The 22161-nt window shown below is 46.8% G+C and overlaps 2 protein-coding genes across 2 annotated transcripts in view; both read left to right on the forward strand.

Annotated features, from left to right (window-relative positions):
- MTHFD1 (methylenetetrahydrofolate dehydrogenase, cyclohydrolase and formyltetrahydrofolate synthetase 1) overlaps positions 1 to 4553 on the forward strand; it is a 42033-nt gene extending 37480 nt beyond the window's left edge. Inside the window, exons 27-28 of the mRNA XM_071557349.1 lie at positions 3105 to 3213; positions 3389 to 4553. Coding sequence (XP_071413450.1) covers positions 3105 to 3194 — 90 coding nt within the window. The 3' untranslated portion in view covers positions 3195 to 3213; positions 3389 to 4553. The remainder of the gene's footprint in view (positions 1 to 3104; positions 3214 to 3388) is intronic.
- A 2807-nt stretch (positions 4554 to 7360) lies between these two features.
- AKAP5 (A-kinase anchoring protein 5) lies at positions 7361 to 13741 on the forward strand. The gene is made up of 2 exons (XM_071557350.1): positions 7361 to 7451; positions 8600 to 13741. The coding sequence occupies exon 2, from the start codon at positions 9240 to 9242 to the stop codon at positions 11388 to 11390; it is 2151 nt and encodes a 716-aa protein (XP_071413451.1). The 5' UTR covers positions 7361 to 7451; positions 8600 to 9239; the 3' UTR covers positions 11391 to 13741.
- The last annotated feature ends 8420 nt before the right edge of the window (positions 13742 to 22161 follow it).

The raw sequence follows: 22161 nt of genomic DNA on the forward strand, positions 1-22161 counted from the left end.
TGGAGAATCTCCTCTGGGCAGATGTGAAGTAACTAATGAGGTTGTTTTTAGGGGATGAGGCAGCTGGAGCAAACAGCTATCTTTTTTCTTGCCTGAACCTTTTTCTGAGGTTTTAATGGCTACATGTTTGTTACAATAGACTGTCAAAAACATTAGGGGTGCATGACTCAGATGATGAAATTTGCTGAGTTTAGAGTTGGAGCCACTCTTCCTTCCAATGCTAGGTAAGGGTTTCCAGATTACCCAACATAAATAAAATAACCACATCCTGATGGAAGTCTGGCTCATCCATGTTCTAAAGACTAATGTGTGTGTTTGGGATAGAATGAAAGATAACATATCTGTTGCTGTTATAAATGGCATTTTTTGCAAGCCAAGATATAATCCAAACAACAATTTATTTTTATTATTTATCCCATAAACATTGGAGAAGGAAAGGGTACACTGCATTAATGAGCTACACAAGAGAGATGTTTTCAGACATTAAAATCAACGTTTTGGCTCTTTTTTTATGTCTTCAGTTTCTGTGGAATTGAACTTTTTCCTTTCTGCTCCTTTCCCAGTTTCCTCATGCTTTCTTGGCTATGTGGTAAATCATGGTGTTAATTCTGCTAGAGTTAACAGTAAGTGTTCTGGTTAGGGACATGATCACTCTTCTGTGGTGTCTGCAAACCCAGGGAATGGTTATGCCCTTGAGAAGCAATCCAGAGCATTTTGAATCAGATCACTATTTTAAACCCATTCATCAGGGGGATGTGTTAGCCTCAGAATAAATTTTTGGCAGCAGCCATTGAACTGAGAGCTGAAAATGCAACAAATACGTAGCTCTGTGCAGAAGCTTTTAGGATGAATGTGAGGTGAAATTAATCACCAGTGTGTGCGTACTCTTGTTATCTGAAGTCATCACAAAGGGTGTCACATTTCATTTTTTTTCTCAGGTTCTGAGCTTTCAGTTTTTCCCTTTCTTGCTCAGAGTTGAAACTGTTGAAATACTTTGAGATTTTAAAGGAAATGTAATTTCAAGGGTTAGCTAGATTTAAAGTGAAAATTAAAGAAATCATTGGACTCTGATTGGTTGGGTTTCTTTTCTGATGCTGCTGCTGAATTGAACTCAAATCCTTTATTCAGCTATTTTTTAGTTTCTAAGTGGCAATAAATAATACATGTTTAGTTGGCCTTAGTTTTGTTTGAAATCTTGCAAGGGGTTTGATAACCATGTGGGCTAATTTTTCTTGTAAGTAAATAGTGAGAATTCTTTTTGAGCACATGTGGTATTAAAGGGGAGGAGGAGAATGTCAGCTTTGAAAATAACTGAGTACGTTAAGCATTGTGGATACTTGTACAGCAAATTAGTAGCCTGAATGGAAGTTACTCTGCACAGTATGAAAATTTAGGGTTTAAGCAGACTGCCTTTAAGTTATAGATAGCAGAGTAGCCACTGTGGGATGCCCTATGGATTGGAGAGGATGAAAAATTGGCTGTTCATTTCAAAACAGAAGGTACAAGAAATGCCAAAGTCAGGCATATCTTCAGCACCTCCTACTCTGTTGAATGTCACTCTCTCAGCTCCTGCTGTGGCCCTCTGAATCTGGAGGTGGAGATCTGCAAAGCTCCATGATTCTTCAGTGACACATAAATAAATAGGAAATTTCTTGCTCTGCATGACCAGAGACTGGCAGGTGAGAATAGGAAAACCCCTCCGGGCTCTTGAACCTCTTAATACCTTTGTGAGAGGTTCTTAAGAGCAAAATATTCATACAGCTAAGCAGAAAAATAAGGAACGAGGGTCTTCTCTGTGTCCCCCCTATTGTCTGTCTGGAAGGCAGTGGCTCTGACAAAAACCTAGTGCAGCCCTAGAATTCATTACAGAGGAGACCTGAAGTCATTTTTGCCTCTGCATAAGCTGTGAAAGACCTGCAGTGGTACTGCACATGTGGCACTGGAGTTAGCACTTGTCAACAGCTTAGGACAATGGGCTGGAACTCCAAAAGCTGCCGAAACAGTTTTGAGAACGGCAGAAAAGGCCTCACCAACAGAGCTCTGCCTCCTTGCTTAGCTTATTATCAAAAAAAAAGATGGGGAGGTAATTTGATTAGCGTGCAAAATACTTGCTCAGGAAGAAAATACCAGGTTGCCAAAGAGATCTTTCATCTAATGGAGACAGGCATAACAATACTGACTGTGAAAGCTGAGGCTGGGTGATGCAAATAGAAAATGAGACCTTTCAAGGTGTCCTTTTTTATTAAAGCGGTTAATGACCACTGACACAAACTACCAAACATGGGCACAAGTTGTCCACTTTTGTAGAGCATCCGTGTTTGGCCTATGTGTGCTGCTGGGCTGAATGCTGAGTTAGGGAAGGGGAAATGTTCTCAGCTGCATGAATAAATCAGGCCAAGTGTAGTTCCTGCCAGCCTTGCATTCTGCATACCTGAAACTGGGTACTCGGCAGTGGGACAAGCAGAGAGGACTGGCCTGAGGCAAGCCTAGTGCTGGAAGGTGTTTTATGAGCTCTGCCACTGCACAGCCCTCCTGAAAATGTTCCAGTCAGGAGAACTGACCTCTTCATCTCTCTTCTAAGCTTTATCCTAGTTTAGAAAAACAAATCAAGTCCCGAACTATTTAAGCTCTCTTCTCAACAGTAATTATTCCTAATTATTTAATATTTCTAGTTCTAGACTCTTGAAGAGTTGTAATCAACTCAGACTTCACAGTTGGCAAAGTTGCATTGAAATATGTATCCTCACTTTAGCACCCAGAAAACTGCCCTGAGTAATTGTCTCACCACAGCAAAGTCCATGAATGCTCCTCCAACAGTGACCTGGTCAGCTGGATACCCAAGTACTTTGCCAAATCTTGGCCTCAGTCACTGGCAGCTGCAGAAACAAAACTTAATCTTCATCATGAAAAGAGAAAACCTCAGATCTGTCTACTGATCCAGGAGTTCCTGTTCTCACAGTGTGCTTCAAAACAGTCCGTGACCACCGTCCTGCTGGTGTCTTTGTGTGCGAGGAGCTGCCCCGGCTGCCACCATTGTTGTCTTCAGTATCTTGTGCACAAAGTGATGCCACTGCCATTTTAACACTCTCTCTCTTGTTGTCCAGATGAGCACTATGCCAGGACTTCCTACAAGACCCTGTTTCTATGATATAGACTTGGACCCAGTGTCAGGAGGAGTAAATGGGCTCTTCTGAAAGGAAGAATTAACCAAAGGTAGGTGCCTTCTTGAAGGCTTTCAATATTTGGGCTTTATTTCTCATCTTAAGATAATGGAGTTAAGCCAATCCTGTATTATGCCATATGTTTCCAAATGACATTTAATGATAATTCAGCCTGAAAGTTGCCTGCAGTTGTATATAATAGTAATTAAATTTATTTTTGTTTTTAGCTCCCAGAAGAACACCTGATGAGTCATGTAAATGGAACTTGTGCCCTGATCTCTTTTTTAAATCAGAACAAGATATGACTGAGAATGTAGTGCAAGAACTGACTGGAAGGAGGAGTGCTGAAGAATCAACTGCTAACTTTTAATCTGTAATAATTTTTTAAACTGCTATGTTCCAAGCTAGGTGACACTGAGCATATAAACCATACTTCCTCTACAGACCTCCCACTTCAAAATTGTAGCAGAAGCAGAATACAGAAACTTGGGTTTAGTGACCTCTTTTGATTCAGTGACATGATTTTAATAATTAAAAATCCTAAAGCTGGAGCTCTTTGAAACAGTCTCAAGACTTAATTGTCTTAACCATAGGGGTTTTGTAGCATATATTATCTTTGAAAGGTCTTGTACACTGCAGTTTCCCACTTGCCATACTGACTTCTCTGTTCCACTTCTTGAACTGTGGGGGAAACCGCCGTGCTCTGAAACTGCACCAACGTCATTTAAAAGAGGGAGCAAGGAGGAATCCCCTTTGCTCCTCATCTGTCTCCAGAAGTGCTTGCCCTGTCTGCTGCTGTGGATTCTTCCTGCAGGCACCTGAGCAACGTCAGATTTCTGTGTTAGAAAGCCCATCTGCAACTACTGTATTCTACTGTTAATGGAGTGAAACCTCTGGATATCAGATCTGTAGGGACTGGATCTCTTGCCCATATCTGTGGCTTGTACCAAATGTGTCTTTTGAACCATTTTATGCTTCACATTAAGTGCAGTTACACCAGTGACAAGCCTTATTTCCAAAGGTACTGTTTTGGTGAATGGAGACAACATGAATACTGATCAAGTGACTTGTAGCAGGTTTTGTCCGCAGGCCAAAAATCATTTTGTAACATGAACATAGCACTGCTGCTGATCTTTTTAACTAATACAAATAAACTGGCAAAGACTTCAACTTTTTGGATTTTAATGTATGCACTGAGACTACTGAATTAGAACTTATTTCTGTGATTAACTGCACACAAGCAGCAATCCTTGTATTGACAAGTAGGAGTGATTATTGCAGTAATAAGTTGCCTGCAATGCACCAGGGGGTGTGTGTGCATTTAATCTGGTTTCCTTCCCTAGATGATGTATGTCATCTGTAGGAAATAAACTACCTGAATTATTCTGTGAATTTGATGTACTTGCATCTGACTGCAGAATATCTGAATTAAAACTTGTGAGGCCCATCTGCTTGTGTCAGAACTGAATCTAAAAACATTCTGATTTGGTGAGAACTGGGAGGATCAGGATGTAGGTGTGCACCAACGCAGGGGAGAATCTGTAGTACACAGATACTGTGTATATATATATATGTGTATGTATAGAGAGAGAGAGAGATATATATCTCTTCAGTTATTCAGGAGAGGAGAATAATTATATCAAAGTTACTTGGTTTTGACACAAGCAGACAGAATAGTTTAAATAGTTACAAGAGTATTTGAGATGTATTCACAGCCTCCTAAAATTTTCCTTTTGATGGTGCTGAGGATTTACTGGCAGCCAGGTCTGCAGAGCACACTCAGGTCCTTTTTAGGGGGTTGAAAGGGTTGTTCCCCCATGGCTGCCCCAGCCCCCTGCCTGGCTAACAGGACCTCTTCACCTGCAGCTCCTTGGCCAAGCCTTCCCTCCAAGCAGGTTGCCAGAGTGGTTGCTGCCAAGTCTGCTGTCAGTTCCTACATTTAATCTTCCCTGCTACACTGCTTTCCTGCAAGAGCTCTGTGCTCCACCTTCATTTTATGCTTATGAAAGATGGGATAAGTGCAAATTTATGCTAAGATTAGCCTCATTTTAGTTTAGCATGAGATCATAGCCATGTGCTTGAGAGAGATGGTTCAAGAGGTTGCTAGTCCACCTCCTGCAGGGAGGCACAGCCCTGGATCAGGCATGAACTGTTTGAGGGTTTGCTGTGCATGGCAGGACTGGCAGCGACAAGGCATGAGGGCCAGAAAAACAGCCTCGAGCATTTCCAGAGGGGAATGTTTGCTAACCTGCATTTTCACCCCCTTGAGATGTGATCTGTTCCTAGTCTGGGTCTTGCAGAGATGATACATAAATAGGTTGTTTTTTTAACTCTTACCTTTGCAGCTAAGTATGCCAGGTCATGTCCTATTAAATAGGACACAGAGGACACTTAATGTTTTCTAAGTACTGGAAGGTTGTCTTCTCCTTCTGTTGCCTAGAGAAAAAACTAATTATGTACAAATTTGTTCTCTGTAGGGCTATTTGTGGGCCTAGAGCCCTTAGTTGGTGTTATGACCATCCGTCCCGTGAGCTGTGCTATAATGAGAGTCTTGCATCACATCATATAAGAAATAACACAGATTTATTTTCTTGAGTAGTGCAAGGGACAGAAGTGAAAGGAGAAAGTGTTGCTTGGTTGGCTTGTTGCATGTCACCAGCATTTGAGTGTGGGCCCAGAGAGAAAAAAAGCTCCAGCTGGGCCAGGATCTTCTGTCAAGCTTACCCACCTTCTGACTAGCTCCTGGGCTTGCCACAGACCCTGTGATTTATTTCCCTTGCACCACAGCCTTTGGAGCCGCCATCTGCCCCTGGAGCATCAGGAATAATTGAATTCCATGCAAAGTGTTCCCAAATGGAGTTGCTGGGAGGTTGCCTCCATCACACCACCCCTGAGGCAGTGCACACATTCCCCATCCTTTCATTAGCCATTCTCTTCTCTGCTGCCTGTTCCCCTCCCTCCTGCCTCCAACTGCAACCAGGGAAAAGCTCCTCACACTGAGGGGCCTCGCTTGGCTTTAATGCAGAAGTGGATTGTAATTAGAACCCACCGCCCACCCCAGGAGGGAAGCTGTTTCCAAATGAAGTTTATTATCCTGAGTGAACGTGAGCAAACACATCTCATAGGGGAGCTTTTAAAAAGGAAATTCCTTATTATGCTTGATGCACTTTTCAGTCCTCCTGGCTAACATTTCAGCATTGAACCCATTTTGTACCTTTTTTCCCATGAAGAATCCAAAGAGGGGGAAGGTCATGTGTATTTTTCTAAGCCTGGCCTACACTGGAAGCCACTTGCAGGTTCAAAGTGCTGCTTTGCCCAGTTTCTTACGTGCAAACACACTGTGAAGCAGTTAATGTCTGCAAAACCTTTGTGGGCGTCAGTCAGCTCCCCGTGGAGATGAATGGGGACGTTCAGGCATCTCAACTATAGTTTCCTGTAGTTCATCAGCTGCACTAGGTAGTCCTTTTTCCAGAGGCTCTCCCATCAATCATAACAGCTGGAGACATGATTTTTTAAAGATCTCAGCTCCTTTGGACAGAAAAAAACTCATATGAAAGGAGCACTTTTTCTGGCATTTTGGGCATGGACTACTTCAAGGCCAAGAGCTGACTTTCCTTACCTCCACCTCTGAAGGTGTAGCTCCTGCAGCACCCCCAACAGTGTGTGCTAAAAGCTGTGAAGGTTTCAGGTGGGACACGAAAAACAGCTTCCAAGAGCAAGACCCCACACACTCCTTCCCACACAGCCAGACAAACGCCAGCGGTGCCTCCTCCCTGCGGGGTGTACACCTGGCTCTCTTCCAGTGCATCTTGCTGTCACTCGGATCTACGAACCACAGCTCGATTCCTAGGAGGACCTTTGCCTCGAGTTGTAGTTCATGGTTTTCGTGTCTGCTGCTGTCCCACAGCCTGGGAGGGCACGAAAGGCTATTCTGCCAGCGGGAGAGGGATCTTGCCCCACGGGGAGGGATGCTGCCTTTCCAGAAAGGAAGGATGCTGCCCGCCAGAAGAGCGGTGCTATCCCGCCCCAGGCTGGGATGCTCACGAGAAAGGGATGCTGAGCAGCCAACAGGCAGCAGATGCTTTCCCATCGGAGGAAGGAGGCTGCGAGCAGGTGCGGGCCGGGGCGGGGGGCGGGCCGGGGGCTGGCGGCGGGGGGCGGGGGGCTGCCGGCAGCGCCCTCCCCACCGGCCCGGGGGGCGCGGCTGCGGCGGAGGCGACGGCGGCGGCAGCGCAGCGAGCGGAGCGGAGCGGGAAGGGCCGGGAAGGGCAGGGATGCGCCGGGATGCAGGTGAGGGCGCGGGGGGCGCGGGGGCGGCACCGCCTCGGGGGGACCCGCGGGGGCGGCGACACGCGTGGGGCTCCCGGTCCGCCTCTGCGGTCGCTGCCTGAGGAGCAACCCCCGCATCCCTTCGGAGGGGTCTGGCTTTGGGGGTTCCCCTTGCCCGGGGCGGGGGAGCGGCGGTGCCGGGCGGCTCCTGCTCCACACCCGCGAACGCCCCCAAAAGTTCCCGGGCACGGGGGCGGCGGAGCCGGGATGCGCTCGGGGCAGCGGGAGCTGCGGGTGCGCGCTCACACAGCACCGACAGCTTCGCTCGTGCTCCCTTAAAATATTATAATTGAAATAATAGTAATAATAATTTTAAACCCCAAAATGTGCTGCGGGGGAAGTGCGACCCGGAGGCTCCCTTTAACCACCCTGCTCCTGAAAAGCAGAGCACAAAATGCCTGCCCGGAGCCCCCGAGCCCATCCTGCAGAAGTTGTTTGCGGTAACACCTTTTTGCATCTTTCTATCCCAAAATGTTCTGCTGATGTTTCGAGGCAGTGCTTTCTTTTTGGCATTTTTTCTTTTGATAAGAGTGACACACATCTTACAACATCACCTCTTTGATGAGCACACACGGTGTTAATTGAGGTTGCCATGGGAGGCATGCACGTAGTATAAATAATCTCCTTTCTTGCCATGTGATTTGGCTTTTGTATTCCACAAGCCTCCTTTTTGTATTCTCTGTTTTTGCATATTGTCATATGGTGCATTAAAGATAAAAATATCTGCTGTCTCAGGGTGTAATTTCCCTAGCTGGAACTATGAGTGCATATGGAGCAGTGGGGAAAGGATTTAGCAAACCATAGGAGAAGAAAATATATGTGTGTGCATGTGTAATATGTATTCACCATAATATGGACAGTTATATAAAAAAGTCCCCCTTTACCACATAAAATAGCAAAGTAGTACTTGCTGTGGTGGAACATCACTGGGTTGACATCTTGTGGCCTTATTTTGCCTTTGGATATTGATGCTGATTAGTGGAAATAAACTGCTATAGTGCATCCAGCCCTGGTCTGCCTTCCAAAATTAAATATTTAGAGAAAAAACCTTTTCGATACTTTTTTTTTAATTGCACTACAGGTCTTATCATTTGTTTGTTGTGTTCCAGATAAAAAGTGGAAGCCTGTCACGCTTCACAGCAAACTTCATATAACCTGTGAGGGGAACTGAAGCAGAAAGCAAAGCCACGGCAAAGCAGCATCTGACCTCGTCACTGGGGGGCAGAAAACAGCCACTGGTTCCACTGGTGCTTCAATCAAGCTCCCTATGCAATGTGGAATTGCAGAGAGATCACAAAGTGCAAGATCTTTCGAGGTCCATGGGGTGAATAAAAATTATTAACTCTCGGCTTGATTTGTCATCCTTTGGGGGACAAAAAGTATGTCAGACTGGCCATTATACAGTTGCTGCTGTTAGACCAAGAGCAGCTTTGAGTGGGTTTATTCCGGAGATGAGAGTGACTGTGGCCAGCAAAGCCAAGGAGAAGCCTGTTCAACTGCACATCTGCCTGGGATTCCTTGGAGAGGTGATAAAGTGAGTAATAAGACGAAGTGGGAGTTATAAAGAGGATGCAATAGCTCCAGCAGAACTTCTTTTCACTGCCACATCCGCTCATTACAAAGCAACTAATGTTATTTGGAGAACTATTTGAGGAAAAAATGCACTTTGAGCATCTCTGCAGTTCTTGTGTCTGAGGCATCAATCAAGAAAATCGCTAATACAGTGCAAATGAAGGAGGAGCAAATGTGATGAGTGCAGCTAAGGAAATTCAAATGGAGAACCCAAGAGAGGCAGAGACTCCCAGCACAGGGGCGACATGCTCCCCACCAGAGGAACAAACAGAAAAACCCTCCATGCTCTGTTTTAAGAAGCGGAAGAAGCCCTGTAAGAAGGGGCTGGCTGTGAAGGATGCGTGCGAAGGAGCCTCAGAGGAGAAAAGCCAATGTGTCAGCACTGACCAAGGGGAGGCAAAAGTTGCCAGTCCATCACAATCCTCCAAAGGAGCCTGGGCAGCCATCAAAAGCCTCGCAAGACCTCGGAGAAGGCAGAAATCCTCCTCACGGAAGAAGGTGCCCTCCGATTCCCAAGTGCAGCTGGAGGTGGATGCTGAGGAGGGCTGTGCACAAGACCTCCCAAAGAAACGGGCGAGCTCTGGGGTGAAGATGCCCTGCGTGCGGTTCTCCAGAGGCAAGAAAAAACACAGCCCCTCGGAAGCCATGGAGGAGTCGGAGGGCAGTGGTCAAGCAAACAAAGTGATGGGCATTGTGAATAAAGCTGCTGAAGAGCCAGAGGATTTGGCCCCAACGGACAAACCTGAATCCTTCAGCCCAGTCTCTGCAGAGGTGGACCAGGATACAGTGAAGGAGGACCAGGATACAGTGAAGGAGGACCAGGATTTAGAGAAGAAAGACCAGGATACAGTGAAGAAAGACCAGGATTCAGTGAAGGAGGACCAGGATTCAGTGAAGGAAGACCAGGATACAGTGAAGAAAGACCAGGATGTAGTAAAGGAGGGCCAGGATATAGTGAAGGAAGACCAGGATTCAGTGAAGGAAGACCAGGATATAGTGAAGGAGGACCAGGATATAGCGAAGGAAGACCAGGATACAGGGAAGAAAGACCAGGATACAGTGGAGAAGGACCAGGATACAGAGGAAGCCCAGGATACAGTGAAGGAAGCCCAGGATACAGCGAAGGAAGCCCAGGATACAGCAAAGGAAGCCCAGGATACAGCGAAAGAAGCCCAGGATACAGCGAAGGAAGCCCAGGATACAGCGAAGGAAGCCCAGGATACAGTGATGGAAGCCCAGGGTACAGCGAAGGAAGCCCAGGGTACAGTGAAGGAAGCCCAGGATACAGTGAAGGAGGACCAGGATACAGCAAAGGAAGCCCAGGATACAGTGAAGGAAGCCCAGGATACAGTGAAGGAGGACCAGGACACAGTGAAGGAGGACCAGGATACAGTGAAGGAGGACCAGGATACAGTGAAGGAAGCTCAGGATACAGTGAAGGAGGACCAGGACACAGTGAAGGAGGACCAGGATACAGTGAAGGAGGACCAGGATACAGTGAAGGAGGACCAGGATTCACTGGAAGAGGACCAGGATACAGCAAAGGAAAGTGACAACTCTGTTGGGAAGAGTGAGCCTTTGACAGAGCCCACACCTGATGTGGAAGGACATACAGAGTGCACCGTTCAGTCCAAGATAACCAATTCAGAGATAGTTAATGAAATAGCCCAGGACAAACTACAGGAAGGTAGCCTGCCCCAAACCACAGATGCTGTAGAAGACAGGGAAGCTCCCAAAGCATCTATTTCCAAGGATCAACCCAACAATGCCCCTGAAACCTCTGAGGTGCAGGAAATCCCTGATACCTGCAAAGAGCTGCCTGAAGGGGATGGATCAGGGAAAAGCACAAATCTTCCTGAGGAGTGCAAAGCTGAGGAGCCTGTAGCAGAGTTCAGCAAGTTGGCATCTAGAGATGATGGAGCAAGTGTGCAGGAGTGCTCCAGCCATCAGGTGCCATTGGAGTCAAACATGGGTGCTGGCATCGGCGTCGGCATTGTCATCACCATCACTGAAGCCGAGGACTCTGACAACAATGACTCTGACCAGGCCTACGAGCCATCCCCAGTTTTGCACCAAAATAAGCAAAAAGGGAATAAAAAATCAAACAGGAATGCTGATGTTGGTAAAAAAGAGGGCCCTGAGGCTGATGGTGGTCCCCAGGCAGAGGAGAAAGGTCTGGGTGACCAGGGGCACAGAACTGGGGAGCAGTATGAATTGCTCCTCATAGAAACAGCCTCTTCCCTCGTGAAGGCGGCCATTCAGTCATCCATAGAGCAGCTGGTCAATGAAATGGCCCTGGAACAGAATAAACACAACAGTTTTCTGTGATGGCAGCTTTGCTCCCAAGAGGAAGAGTAAAGGGAGTGATTTAAAGCTCCATTTGGCCTGGGAGGATGTGTGGAGAGCTCGGAGTGCTCCCAGGGTCCAGGTGTAGTTAATTCTGCACACCCAGAAAGTTGTGTGTCCATGTGAAATGCATCCTGGGATGTGGGCAGACGCTGCTACCTACACGGAGTCCCCTGGGAGGCTTCAGACAGCACCATTGACTGCAGCTGCAGAAAAATTAAGGTGTTACAGTGACTGTATTTTCATTTATTAGCATATTTATGTCAAGGCCACATTTCTGCCATCTCCCATGCCAGGTTTCCCCACTGTTCATGCTGTAGATCTATATATACCATGTGCTTAAAGAAAGGTCCTGAGAGGCAGTGAGTGCCTGACCTACTGCTGGCCTGGATTCGGGGGCACGCTGGAACAGCTGGAGGTTTTCCTGGGATTTGTTGGAGATGTGGGAGAGCGAAGTGACTGCAGTGTTAACATGAAGACATTGCTGCCAGACAGGCTCAGGCCCGTGTCTGGTGTTGTGAACTGTGAGCACTCACTTACCTACAGGCCACAGGAGCCGCGGTCACCGTTGCTGTCACATCGGGGAAGCCAATGGTGCTCTGCGTCCTTCATTCAGCCTCTCCCCCTGCCACGAGCAGCCTGTGCATCTCCAGACATGTTAAAGCACAGCATCAGCCGCTCGCCTTGCTGACCCCGGGCTGCACAAATGCCAGGAAAACGACAGCGCTTTCCGGGGAGGGCTGTTTTTGCACCATTAAACTCAATGGACAAATATTCCCTGGGGCATCACCAGCGTGGGCTGGGCGGGAGCGGTGCCTGCTGCGGGCAGCCCCTCTCCTCCCTCGCCTTCCCCCATCCCAGTCCGGGTGTCGTGGTGAAGCTGTCCTCAGATGTAGCATATTTTTTTTATATATGGCATGTGATATAAATAGCAGTGAGCTGCATGCGTGTTAGCAGTCAGCATAGTTTGGGTAGCTGCAATGTTCTGCCGGCACTGGAATTGCTTTGATTTGGTCTGAGCGCTGCTGGCGTCCCTGGGTGCTGGCGGCAGCCTGTCCCGCACCGCTCCCTGCTTGCCACAAAGCCCGCCCGCCTCCCTCCAGCCCGGGCATCCCTTGGGAAACAGCCATTATGCCCGGCTCGCTGCCACCAGGCTCCAGCTGGCTCTGGCACGCCATGTAGGTTGCCCTGAAACATGCAGAGAAATGCTGGAGTGAGCTTACTGAAGTCCTCAGGGAAAAAATCTAGACATGGAGGGCCTGAGGACATGGCTGGAAAATGCCTGGACAAGCCTATTGCTGTCAAAACCCGTGAACTGCCCGGCTCCAAGGGGGTTTGCGCCAGCGTGGGGTGTATGTGTAAGCACTGCCTCCAACTGCAAGCCCTCCAAGAGAAAGGGGCCTTTTAAATAATTCGGGATTGCATCTGCATGGCTGGGATTTATGTCCAGCTGCGGGCAAGGCAGTGTGTTCCTCTGACAAAATTCTCCTGTGTGTTTCTCAGCCGATACAGAAATAGCAGCCGCGCTTGGCACTCGCTCACTGACCATGGGTGGTGCGCTGAGATTTCCCTTCCCAGTGTAGGATTTGGATTGCTGCTCAAATGCAAGGGCTGTACACGTCCCTAGTACCTGGTGCATTTTAAACCTAGATAAAGCATCTCCGTTGTTACGAGAGGACTGTGAGCAACAAGAGCCACAGCTCATTTCTGTGCAAGTAAAACTCAAGAAAAATCAGAGGATGTAAAAAAAAAGGTGTCTTCTTCTTCTGTGAATTTATTTATTATCAGATATTGGTAATTCAGTGTGTGTAATTTTAATGGCTTTGTACTTCATACTGGTCCTTTCAGGTATTTTGCCATAGTTTTGCAAGGGACTTTTAAGGGACTTTTAGGTGTACCTTTGGAGCTGCCACAGCACCCAAGAAGAGCCATACTGATGCTGGGGGTTGCTTACAGGATTACATCAGGCACTGTGACAGGTCATTGTGAAGCAAAGGGCTGCTGTGGGGTGCTGCTGTCCTGGTCCAGCTGTGAAGGAGGATGTCCAAGCTCTAGTAAATAAACAGAAAAAGATCCTGTGGGGCCAGGCTGTCATCTGCTGTCAGCCCACTAAGCAGTTTTGGGGTGATTTCATGTTATTTCAGTATTGCCTTTTAGGCAAAACACATCTTCAAAAGAGGAGGAGAATGGAAGAAATGCTTTGGTCCAGCCCTGCCCTATGACTGTTGCTCCATGTCCAGGGTTGTGTTTGCATCCTCTCTGTAGCTGTTTTTCCCTCTGTTATAGCTGTACATAGAACTGATGATTATTTCATTAAAGCTGAATGTACCTGTTGTTTTCTTGCCTTGTGATTGAGTGGGCAGCTATGGAGAGATTTTATATGTGGAAGAATTATCTCACAGTGGTGCTCTGTTGTGCCCAGCTTTTCCAGGCAGCTGTACAGAGAGCAGAAAGAAATCTTGAAGTTGGTGGCAGCCCCAAATTCTTTGGAGGCTCGCTCCTCCTCTGCTCTTTCTATAACCTTTCCTTCCAGTTGCTGGCCAGTCATTTCTACTGCAGAGCCCTGGCTGCCCTGGGACTGCTATAAAGAATTTGTGAGGGATCACAAATCTCTATCAGCTAAGAAAAGCCATCCTGCTGCCCCATGGGTAAATTCCCTATTAGATGTCCTGTAGTGCCAGAGGAAAAAATTGTTTGAAGCTCTGCAGACTGAGAGGGGTCAAACCCCACTGCTCATGGAATGGCACAGCTCTTGCTGATCCCATGCAGGTGGTTTGGTTTTCTCTGTGAGCCACAAGTTCATGATTCCTGCTTCCAAGGCTTGAGATTGCTGTTTCCAGGTGCACAGTTTGGTGCTGACGGGGTCCATGGTGCGGGACACTGAGTTTGGTGCTTCAGCACTTTCTGTGGTTGTTCAAATGGACCCCACACCCTAATTTATTCTTTTGCATAATATCATCCACGTAATTTCTTTAGACACTTCACAACATACAGAAAATACGGGGAACAGAAGTAATAAATTTTTAATAGTATTAATACTATGTATTCTTTCAGGTTTACAGAACAAAATATGGGCTCATAACAGCTGCTAATGACTTAATTAAGACTCTCCACTCCTTCCTTATGATTAGAGAGTAGAACATGAATAAAACATTTATTCTTTTGGAGAAGGAATGATAAATTTACTATTAGAAAGGCGTACTGGGCTAGGAAACCTGTGAAGATGTGGCTGTGTGGTTGTGCCAGAGCACCAAAGCATGGCCTGGATTTAAGACCTTGTTCTTCACTGACCGCTGAAATAAACTGGAATAATCATAGACTCATATAATCATTTAGGTGGGGAAAGAACTCTACGATCATCAAGTTCCCCTGTTAACCCAGCACTGCCAAGGCCACCATGTCCCCAGGTGCCACAACAACATGTCTCTTAAATACCTTCACGGATGGTGACTCTACCACTTCCCTGGGCAGCCTGTTCCAATGTTTGACAATCCTCTCAGGGAAGAAACTTTTCTTAATACCCAATCATTTTTATAGCCCCATTCATATTGCTTTTGAGCTATCTGGCTCCTTATCAATACAAGAAATTAATTGCTTGCTGCTCTCTGAATTATGGAAGTGGTTCTTCTCACCCCACAGATTGTGCAGCCGCTTTTGTCCCCGATGTTTCCAGAGGCCTCCTCAGCAGGAACAATTTGGCTTTATGTTCAACAAGTTCCCTATCCCTGCTTTGCTGTGTCATTTTGAATATTTTCATCTCCCACAGCTTCTTTATATTAGCAGCAAAGAACAGAGTGTTTAAGTAGTGTAAGTCTGCCCAGAAAGGCTTCCAGGGGGATAAAAAGCTTTTCTGTTATGTCAACACTGAACCCTGAAGAAAGCAAGTGTATCCACTGAAAGGTTCCTTATGGAAATTGCTGGTAGACAATGATGGTACAAACAAATACTGCGTTTTCCTTCCTGCAGCAGGACACCCAAAGTGCATTAGAAATGCACAGATCCAGATCTCCAGCTGCTGAAGGTGAGGGCAGCTCCATGTTCTTCAAAGAACCCAGTCTCCAGCAGCCACGAATCTAGTATTTGAATCCAAGATGCAATCTCTGTATAAAAAGTGGACATTCTCATATGTGTCCTTATGTATAAATGAAAGTCCAGTTGTGGGTTTTGTTGCTGTTGTTGTCTGTGGGGTTGGTTTTTTTGTTTTGGTTTGTTAGTTGTTTTTTTTTTTCACAAGTGTATGTAAGAAATTGAGTAAACTCATGAAATAGACAGAAATCCTGGTCTGGTCTGTGCTTTGGATGGATGGATGGATGGATGGATGGATGGATGGATGGATGGATGGATGGATGGAAGCCAGGCCCTGCCAACAGACCCACGTGTTAGGGGCACTGAAGCCCTAATATTGCCTGTCTTATAGCTAGAAGCTTTCAACATGAGTGACTCAAAATGATGAAGTGTTCCAAGAAAACAGATTGATTTAAATAATTGCTTTAATATTATTTTACCTCTGCAGTTTTATTTCCCAGAGACATGGTTCTTGTTAGCTCTTGTTGTGTGGTATTAAAATAATGAAATATTTTCATCTTAACATTAAATGTGATTTAAAAAAAAAACAAACTAATCAGAGGATTGTTTTTCTTACAGTTATTTAAGCAACTATGTAGGTTAACATTTTTTAGGAGGCACAGCTTTCATGTGAGTTTCTTTTTGCAGAGAATTATGAAGAGTGCAGTTCTTCTGTGCCAGATCATGGGGATGCTGCCGTGGGGTCAAAGTCCATTTAGCTGAAAAGTGGAGTTCAGCAAAAATAGCCAAACCCAGCATTTTAAAATAGTTTTTTTATATAAAATCTGACAAACAGGCTGGATACAAAAGGGATTGAGACGTTAGAAAAACATATTTTGCAATTCAGATTGCTGAGATCAAAGTATCTGCAGCTCGAGCTCCCTGGCAATCACTCTGTCAGTCCTTAGGTTAGGGCTCTCTGAGATCAGTCTTCCAAACCTCGTTAATGTGGAAGAGGTGACATCCCCCCACCAAGGTGGGTGTCCCAGCAGGGTCCCTTCTGCAGGTATTGGTGTCCTTTTAGGCAATATCTTTCCTTCACCGAGTCCCAGCCGGTGCATGGCCACACTGAGCATCACTTTGTCATTGTCCCTGAGGGAAAATTTAAATCCGGAGAGGGATGTCATCTCCGCGCTCTAACACCAGTCACTCGTGTCACATTTGCTCTCACCATTTGCCATTGTAATGAAGACACGAGGCTGAGGAGCCGATGCGTCAAGGCTCAGTGCTGTGACAGCTCCGCGTGACGGGAGACCGGCGAGATGGCAGCTGGGTGGGAAGCGCGAGTAGGCCGACTCCTACGGAGCTTCTGAGCACCCCCACAGGGAAGAAGGAGCAGCCCATCCCGTCGCCGCTGCCGGCAGGCTCAGCCGCTCGCTCTCTGCCTGCCAAACGCTCCCAGACTGCTGCTGCACGAAGGCGTCGGGCTCTGGCGCAGCCCAGACAGCCTGTAACTCGATTTGCATTCCATTTGCAGCTGGAGCAAGGCGGGGAGGGCCGAGGCGCTGGAAGCTTCTCGTCCCGCATCTCCCCAGAGCGTGCGGGGGACCCGGCCCGCGTGTGCGACCGGCACAGCAGGAACGCGCACCCGCAGCCGCACCCGCTTATTAGGGCGGTGAGAAAGAGGCTCACGACCGCCCCGCCGGGCTAAACAGCCTGGCAGGGGGTGCTCGGCCCTAATAACAGGCTTGGGTGCCTGCTCTGCCGGCTCCGACAGTGCTGCGGGGTGGCGGAGGCGACAGCTGCCGCAGCGGGTCCCTCCTCGGGTGGCTGCGGGGACAGAGGTGACGCTGAGCATCAGCCTCCGCCCCCGCCCTTTCGGCCGGAGCTTGGCGAGGCTGCACAGCCACCGCCGGCTCTCTGGCTTGGTGGCTGACACCACGGCTGTGCCTGCCGTGGGGTTCTTCTGCATCCATCACCCTCGATGGTTCGTGGCCTTGGTTTCTTTGTCCTGGTGCCTACAGCTGGCTTTGCATCCTAAGAATGGTGGGTTGCAAATCCAGCACCAGGAGGGACAGAGGCCTTTATACAGTGTTTTCTTACACTGTTTGTCCCAGTAACAGGAGGATTCACATGGTTTAAACCTTGCCTGACTGCTGCATTGCCCTGTGCATCCTGGGAGGTACACACAGGCATGGGCTGCCGTGCTGCTTGGAATGCACAAAGCTTCCCACAGGCATCTCAGCTCAGGTGAAACCTGGCCTAATGCAGCAGAGAAGGTCTAGAGCTTTGCTGTGTCTTTGTTCTGAGGGTGCAGCCTCTGGTTTGGAATAGTTAGTGGAAACATTTCCTCTTGTAGGCTGCTTTTGAAGTTGTGTCATTACTTTTTCCTAATGAAACATGCAAATCCTGTAATGCTGTGATTGCATCTCACAGAACTCAGTCCTGACACAGCTCTGGTTGTAAATATTTAACTGGCATATAATTAAAGGCACATCCATCCTCATTGCCTTTTTCCTTTGGATTTCTTATTGCTCCAAATAGATCTTCCTAGTGCTGGATGGCTCAGTTGCAGCCCTTTTTTGGCAACCACGGACAGGAGGGGAAAAGAAAAGGCTGAGTTTTATTCAATAGGGAATCTGAAGATCATGGCAGTGATATGGCACAATCTGTTGTCAGCAGATTGCCATGGGAGGCCTTTGACAAGCCAAGATGGAACCTCCTGCCTTGACCACTGACAGCCCATGGTCCCATTTAATGATTGTGAATTGCATATGCTGAGGTCACTTTTTACTGCACTTCTGAGGGCTTCACTTACACAGGATTAATACTTTCTGCCTCCAAAATAGTAGAAAATGTTCAGTATCAGTATTACACTAAAAAGTAATGAAAATAAAAGCTCATGATAGCAGCATGTCATGGTCTTATTTTTAACTGCAGTGCTCACTGCTTCAGGTTTACATCCCAACAGCAAATTTCTTTTCCCTGTCCCACCTTCTCAGTGTGCACAAGCATCCCAAACCCCTTTGGCGAGGGCCACTGCACCCACAGAGGGGATGTCAGCCCCTCCACACCCCCTGCATGCTGCCCTCACCCAACTCTGGAGTGATTTGACAGATAACATGTGAGTGAAGAGCCTGCCCAAAAGGGCTGCTGTAGCCAGATGGCAGGAGACACCTTTTTTAGCCACAGTCTGTGCAGAGGTAAAAGGAGCTGAATTTTTATCCTATGTGGAGCTGGGGTGAACATGACCCAGCCACCAACATCACCTCCAGGCAGCCAGCAGGGAAATGCCAGCATCACTCTGTCCTAGATGACCAAAAATTCAAGGTGGAAGAGGCAAAATCTGAGCATTTGCAGGTGAACACAAGAGAGGATGGGTTACCTTTTAAGGACAACTTGTGCACAGGAAACAGGCACTGGTCTTGCTCCTCTGTCACCAGTAATTCAGGAAAAGTTCAACCTAATTCTTTCATTGCATGAGTGCTTTCCAAACACATCTCCATCCATCATGGCAGGTGGGGAAAAGTAGGTTTTCTCAGTAAAATAACTACACTCCATACTGCAAAGGGTGGCAAATACACTTTTCTCCACATACTTTACTGCACCCTAAGCAGCCCAAGAAACATGGCACCTGTTGGCCCAGTCTGTTTACCATCAGAGCACTACAAATAATTCAAAATATTTCAATTTACCGATCTTGACATTGTTTTGCATGCTCTGGTGGTTGAGCCACCTTTCAGACCAGCACCCAGATACACAATGATAGGCAATGCAGCATGTACTGGCACTTCAGAGGTTAATTTGAGTTGACTGAGGAGTCTGCTCACACTCAGGGACTTTGGCAGGGGTCTGAACTCTGATCTTTCCATCTTTACATAAAACATGAGCTGCAGAGCCCACAGACAAGGCACTTCAATGAATGTGGTTCATCAACTCAATAACCCTGATACTGGGACCCTTTCAGCAGCACAGGACAAATCTCCAGGGATCCCTTGGAACTCTGAGACTTTCAGCCTTAAAATATTCCTACCCTGGGCTTTCTTTGCCTAAACTCATGTGCATCTATCAACCAGTTGCAGATATCAGGAAGGAATCACCAGTATCATTGTTCTGCACACTGTGGCAACTGTTTTAGGGTTTTATGAAAAAAAAACCCAAACAACAAAACACTACAAGAAATTAGTATCTGCCAAACCCAGCTATGCAAGCTGGGCAGATTTCCAAGAATGCACCGGCATAAAGGTTAAGCACTCACTAATTCAAGTGTCTTCCACATATAGTAATAAAATTTCTCATGATGTATCCAGAAGCAGCTGCTGCCCTTGCTTAGCAAATATAACTGCCCTGTAAAATTATTTTCTATTCATAAGACTTGGAGAGAATGATATTTTCATGTTAACATAACTTGGAGCTGATGACTTCTGCCTCCAGCTTTGCCTACTGCTTTAATTATAACAGTCTTTAATGCTCGGAGTAGAAAACTGCTGAAAAGGCATTTCTTGTATTGCAAATGATGCAAATAATGCCTTTGGCAGATGTTTGGAGTCACAGATGTTCAGTACCACAAAGCTTAACCAAAGTATACCCTAAAAGGGTGTGTGACAGTAACAAAAAATAATCCCTTACAGTTGTAACTTTTCAAAGACATACAGGACACACACATGAGCACAGCCCTGGTGCTTTGCTGGCATGTGTGCAGTCAGTACCACGGAGTCACTACCACAGCACATACACAGCGCATACAGCTGAGAGGCATTTGGCTCCTCTACCTGAGATCATAGTTTATATTAAAGTTCACTTTTTAATGAAGTGAACAAAACAATCCTGTCCACGCACCTGAAGATGAGCAGCATGTTCCAGCACTGCTGCTTGCTGTCCCCTATACTGAGCTCTATTACCACTACCCTGTTATCTCTGCAGAGACATCAAGAGCCTTTTGACTTTCAATACCAATTACTGGGCAAGTTAGGCATCTAGTCGACGATCCAAGGTGCTTATCTACTGACTGAATAGTAGATATTCAGTCCCTCTATGGCTATAGCCACCCCAGCAGACAGTCCTCCTTAAATTAAACGTAGGAAGCCGAGTGGAGGAAGCATCACCCGGAGAAGAGAGCCCTCTTGGTAAAGTGTCTCATATAAATCGGGAATGATCATAAAACACCCTTTTTTTTGTTAACCCATCATGTAGAAATAGAGGTCAGTGGAAGCTGGAGGGCATTTGCCCCATCATAAGCAGCCCGTGCTGGATGTGAGTTAGCTGAGGCCATTAGCCTGGGAGAGGCACAGAAGGCTCTCTTCTAGGAAATGTTCCATGTGAATTGCTGCGTGCTCAGATGCAGCATCCACAGGCCTGGGTCTTGGCAGGGTTCTGTTTGTCTGCTTGTTTTAAAGAAAGGCTTTTTAAGCAGAGTTAAAATGCGTTCACACCAGCACTGGTTTAATGGGTGCACACAGTGAGAGGAGCACTGGGGCTCGCAGGGAAGCACACCCCAAACCACAGCCTGTAATTTGTAACATCATCTGGGCAGGCTCAGAGCCTGTTTGTTTTGCCCCTTTATCTTAAAACACAATTTGGCCGCTCTCAGGAACGGAGCCAATCCAGCCCCCAGAGTGTGCAGCTCCCTGCCCAGGAGAAGCAGCAGCCGCCCTTACAAAGACCTCAGATGGTCTTTTAATTCGACAGTGACTTAATTGCAGCACTTGCTCCAGGACAATTTCAAAGAAGACAGCTCAAGGGTCCCGACTACAAAGAGCTTTGGAGCGGGCATTCTGACAGTGAAATGTTCTCACCATTGTTCAGGCTCCCCCTTTCCAAAGGCAATGACTCGGCTCCACTAGGACTGGCAGGGAGCCCCCAGCCTCTCAAAAACTGGATAATGAGATTATGGGAGCAGCTCACAAGGCTTTTGCTCTGCTCTGCAAAAGAGACCTTTGCACTCTAAGAACATTGTGGGCTTCCTTGAGGCCTTGTGATTAAGAGCATCTTTGTGGGATTGCCTGGAGCCCATCTGGTAGGAAGCCTGGGATACTTCAGGTGAAAAACTAGAGAGGGACAAAATATGAATCTAAGAGGAACACATACAATTTTAAGCCCCATTTGGATAAGTTATTACCCTTGGATAAGTTATTACCCTTGAGATAACAAGTAATGATAAATGAAAGGTTGAAAGGGGCTTTGAGCAACCTGGTCCAGTGGAAGGTGCCCCTGCCCATGGCAGAGGGGGTGGAACTACATGATCTTTAAGGTCCCTTCCAACCTGAACCATTCTGATTCTGTGAAAGGCAAAAAACTTGCATGTTACCATTTTATGGTTGCTGTGCAAGCAGAGAAGAAATAACACGTTATATGTTTGCTCTTAGCAAATACACAGATTGTAATATTTAAGACACTGTTTGCTCCAAGCTGTTTATGGAGTCGGAAATCATCATCACTCAGAAAATACAAGTGTGGTATTTAATTCTGTAAAGACTTAGGATATAGCTCCTCTACAAGAAGAGAGGACACTTGCAAAGAAGATGGTCCAATAATGGAACATAGTACTAGAAGGGCATCAAAATCTGACTCTGCAGTAGCAGTGAATGAGGGAGGAGAAAAAACACATGCAAATCCCTGGAGTTTAAAAGTAAATTTAGAAGACTGTACTGATGAGGACTCCAGGGCTTGTCAAAGTGAAGACTGCCACCCCTACATCAACACTGCCAATTCCCTTGAAAAGAGCAGCCTTATGGCTCCTGCACATATT

The sequence above is a fragment of the Pithys albifrons genome, chromosome 6 (genome assembly GCF_047495875.1).
Source record: "Pithys albifrons albifrons isolate INPA30051 chromosome 6, PitAlb_v1, whole genome shotgun sequence".
Classification (NCBI taxonomy): Eukaryota; Metazoa; Chordata; class Aves; order Passeriformes; family Thamnophilidae; genus Pithys; species Pithys albifrons.

Bases quoted from the DNA above. Each gene is read 5' to 3' on its own strand.
- AKAP5 (XM_071557350.1), top strand. From the start codon at position 9,240: ATGAGTGCAGCTAAGGAAATTCAAATGGAGAACCCAAGAGAGGCAGAG.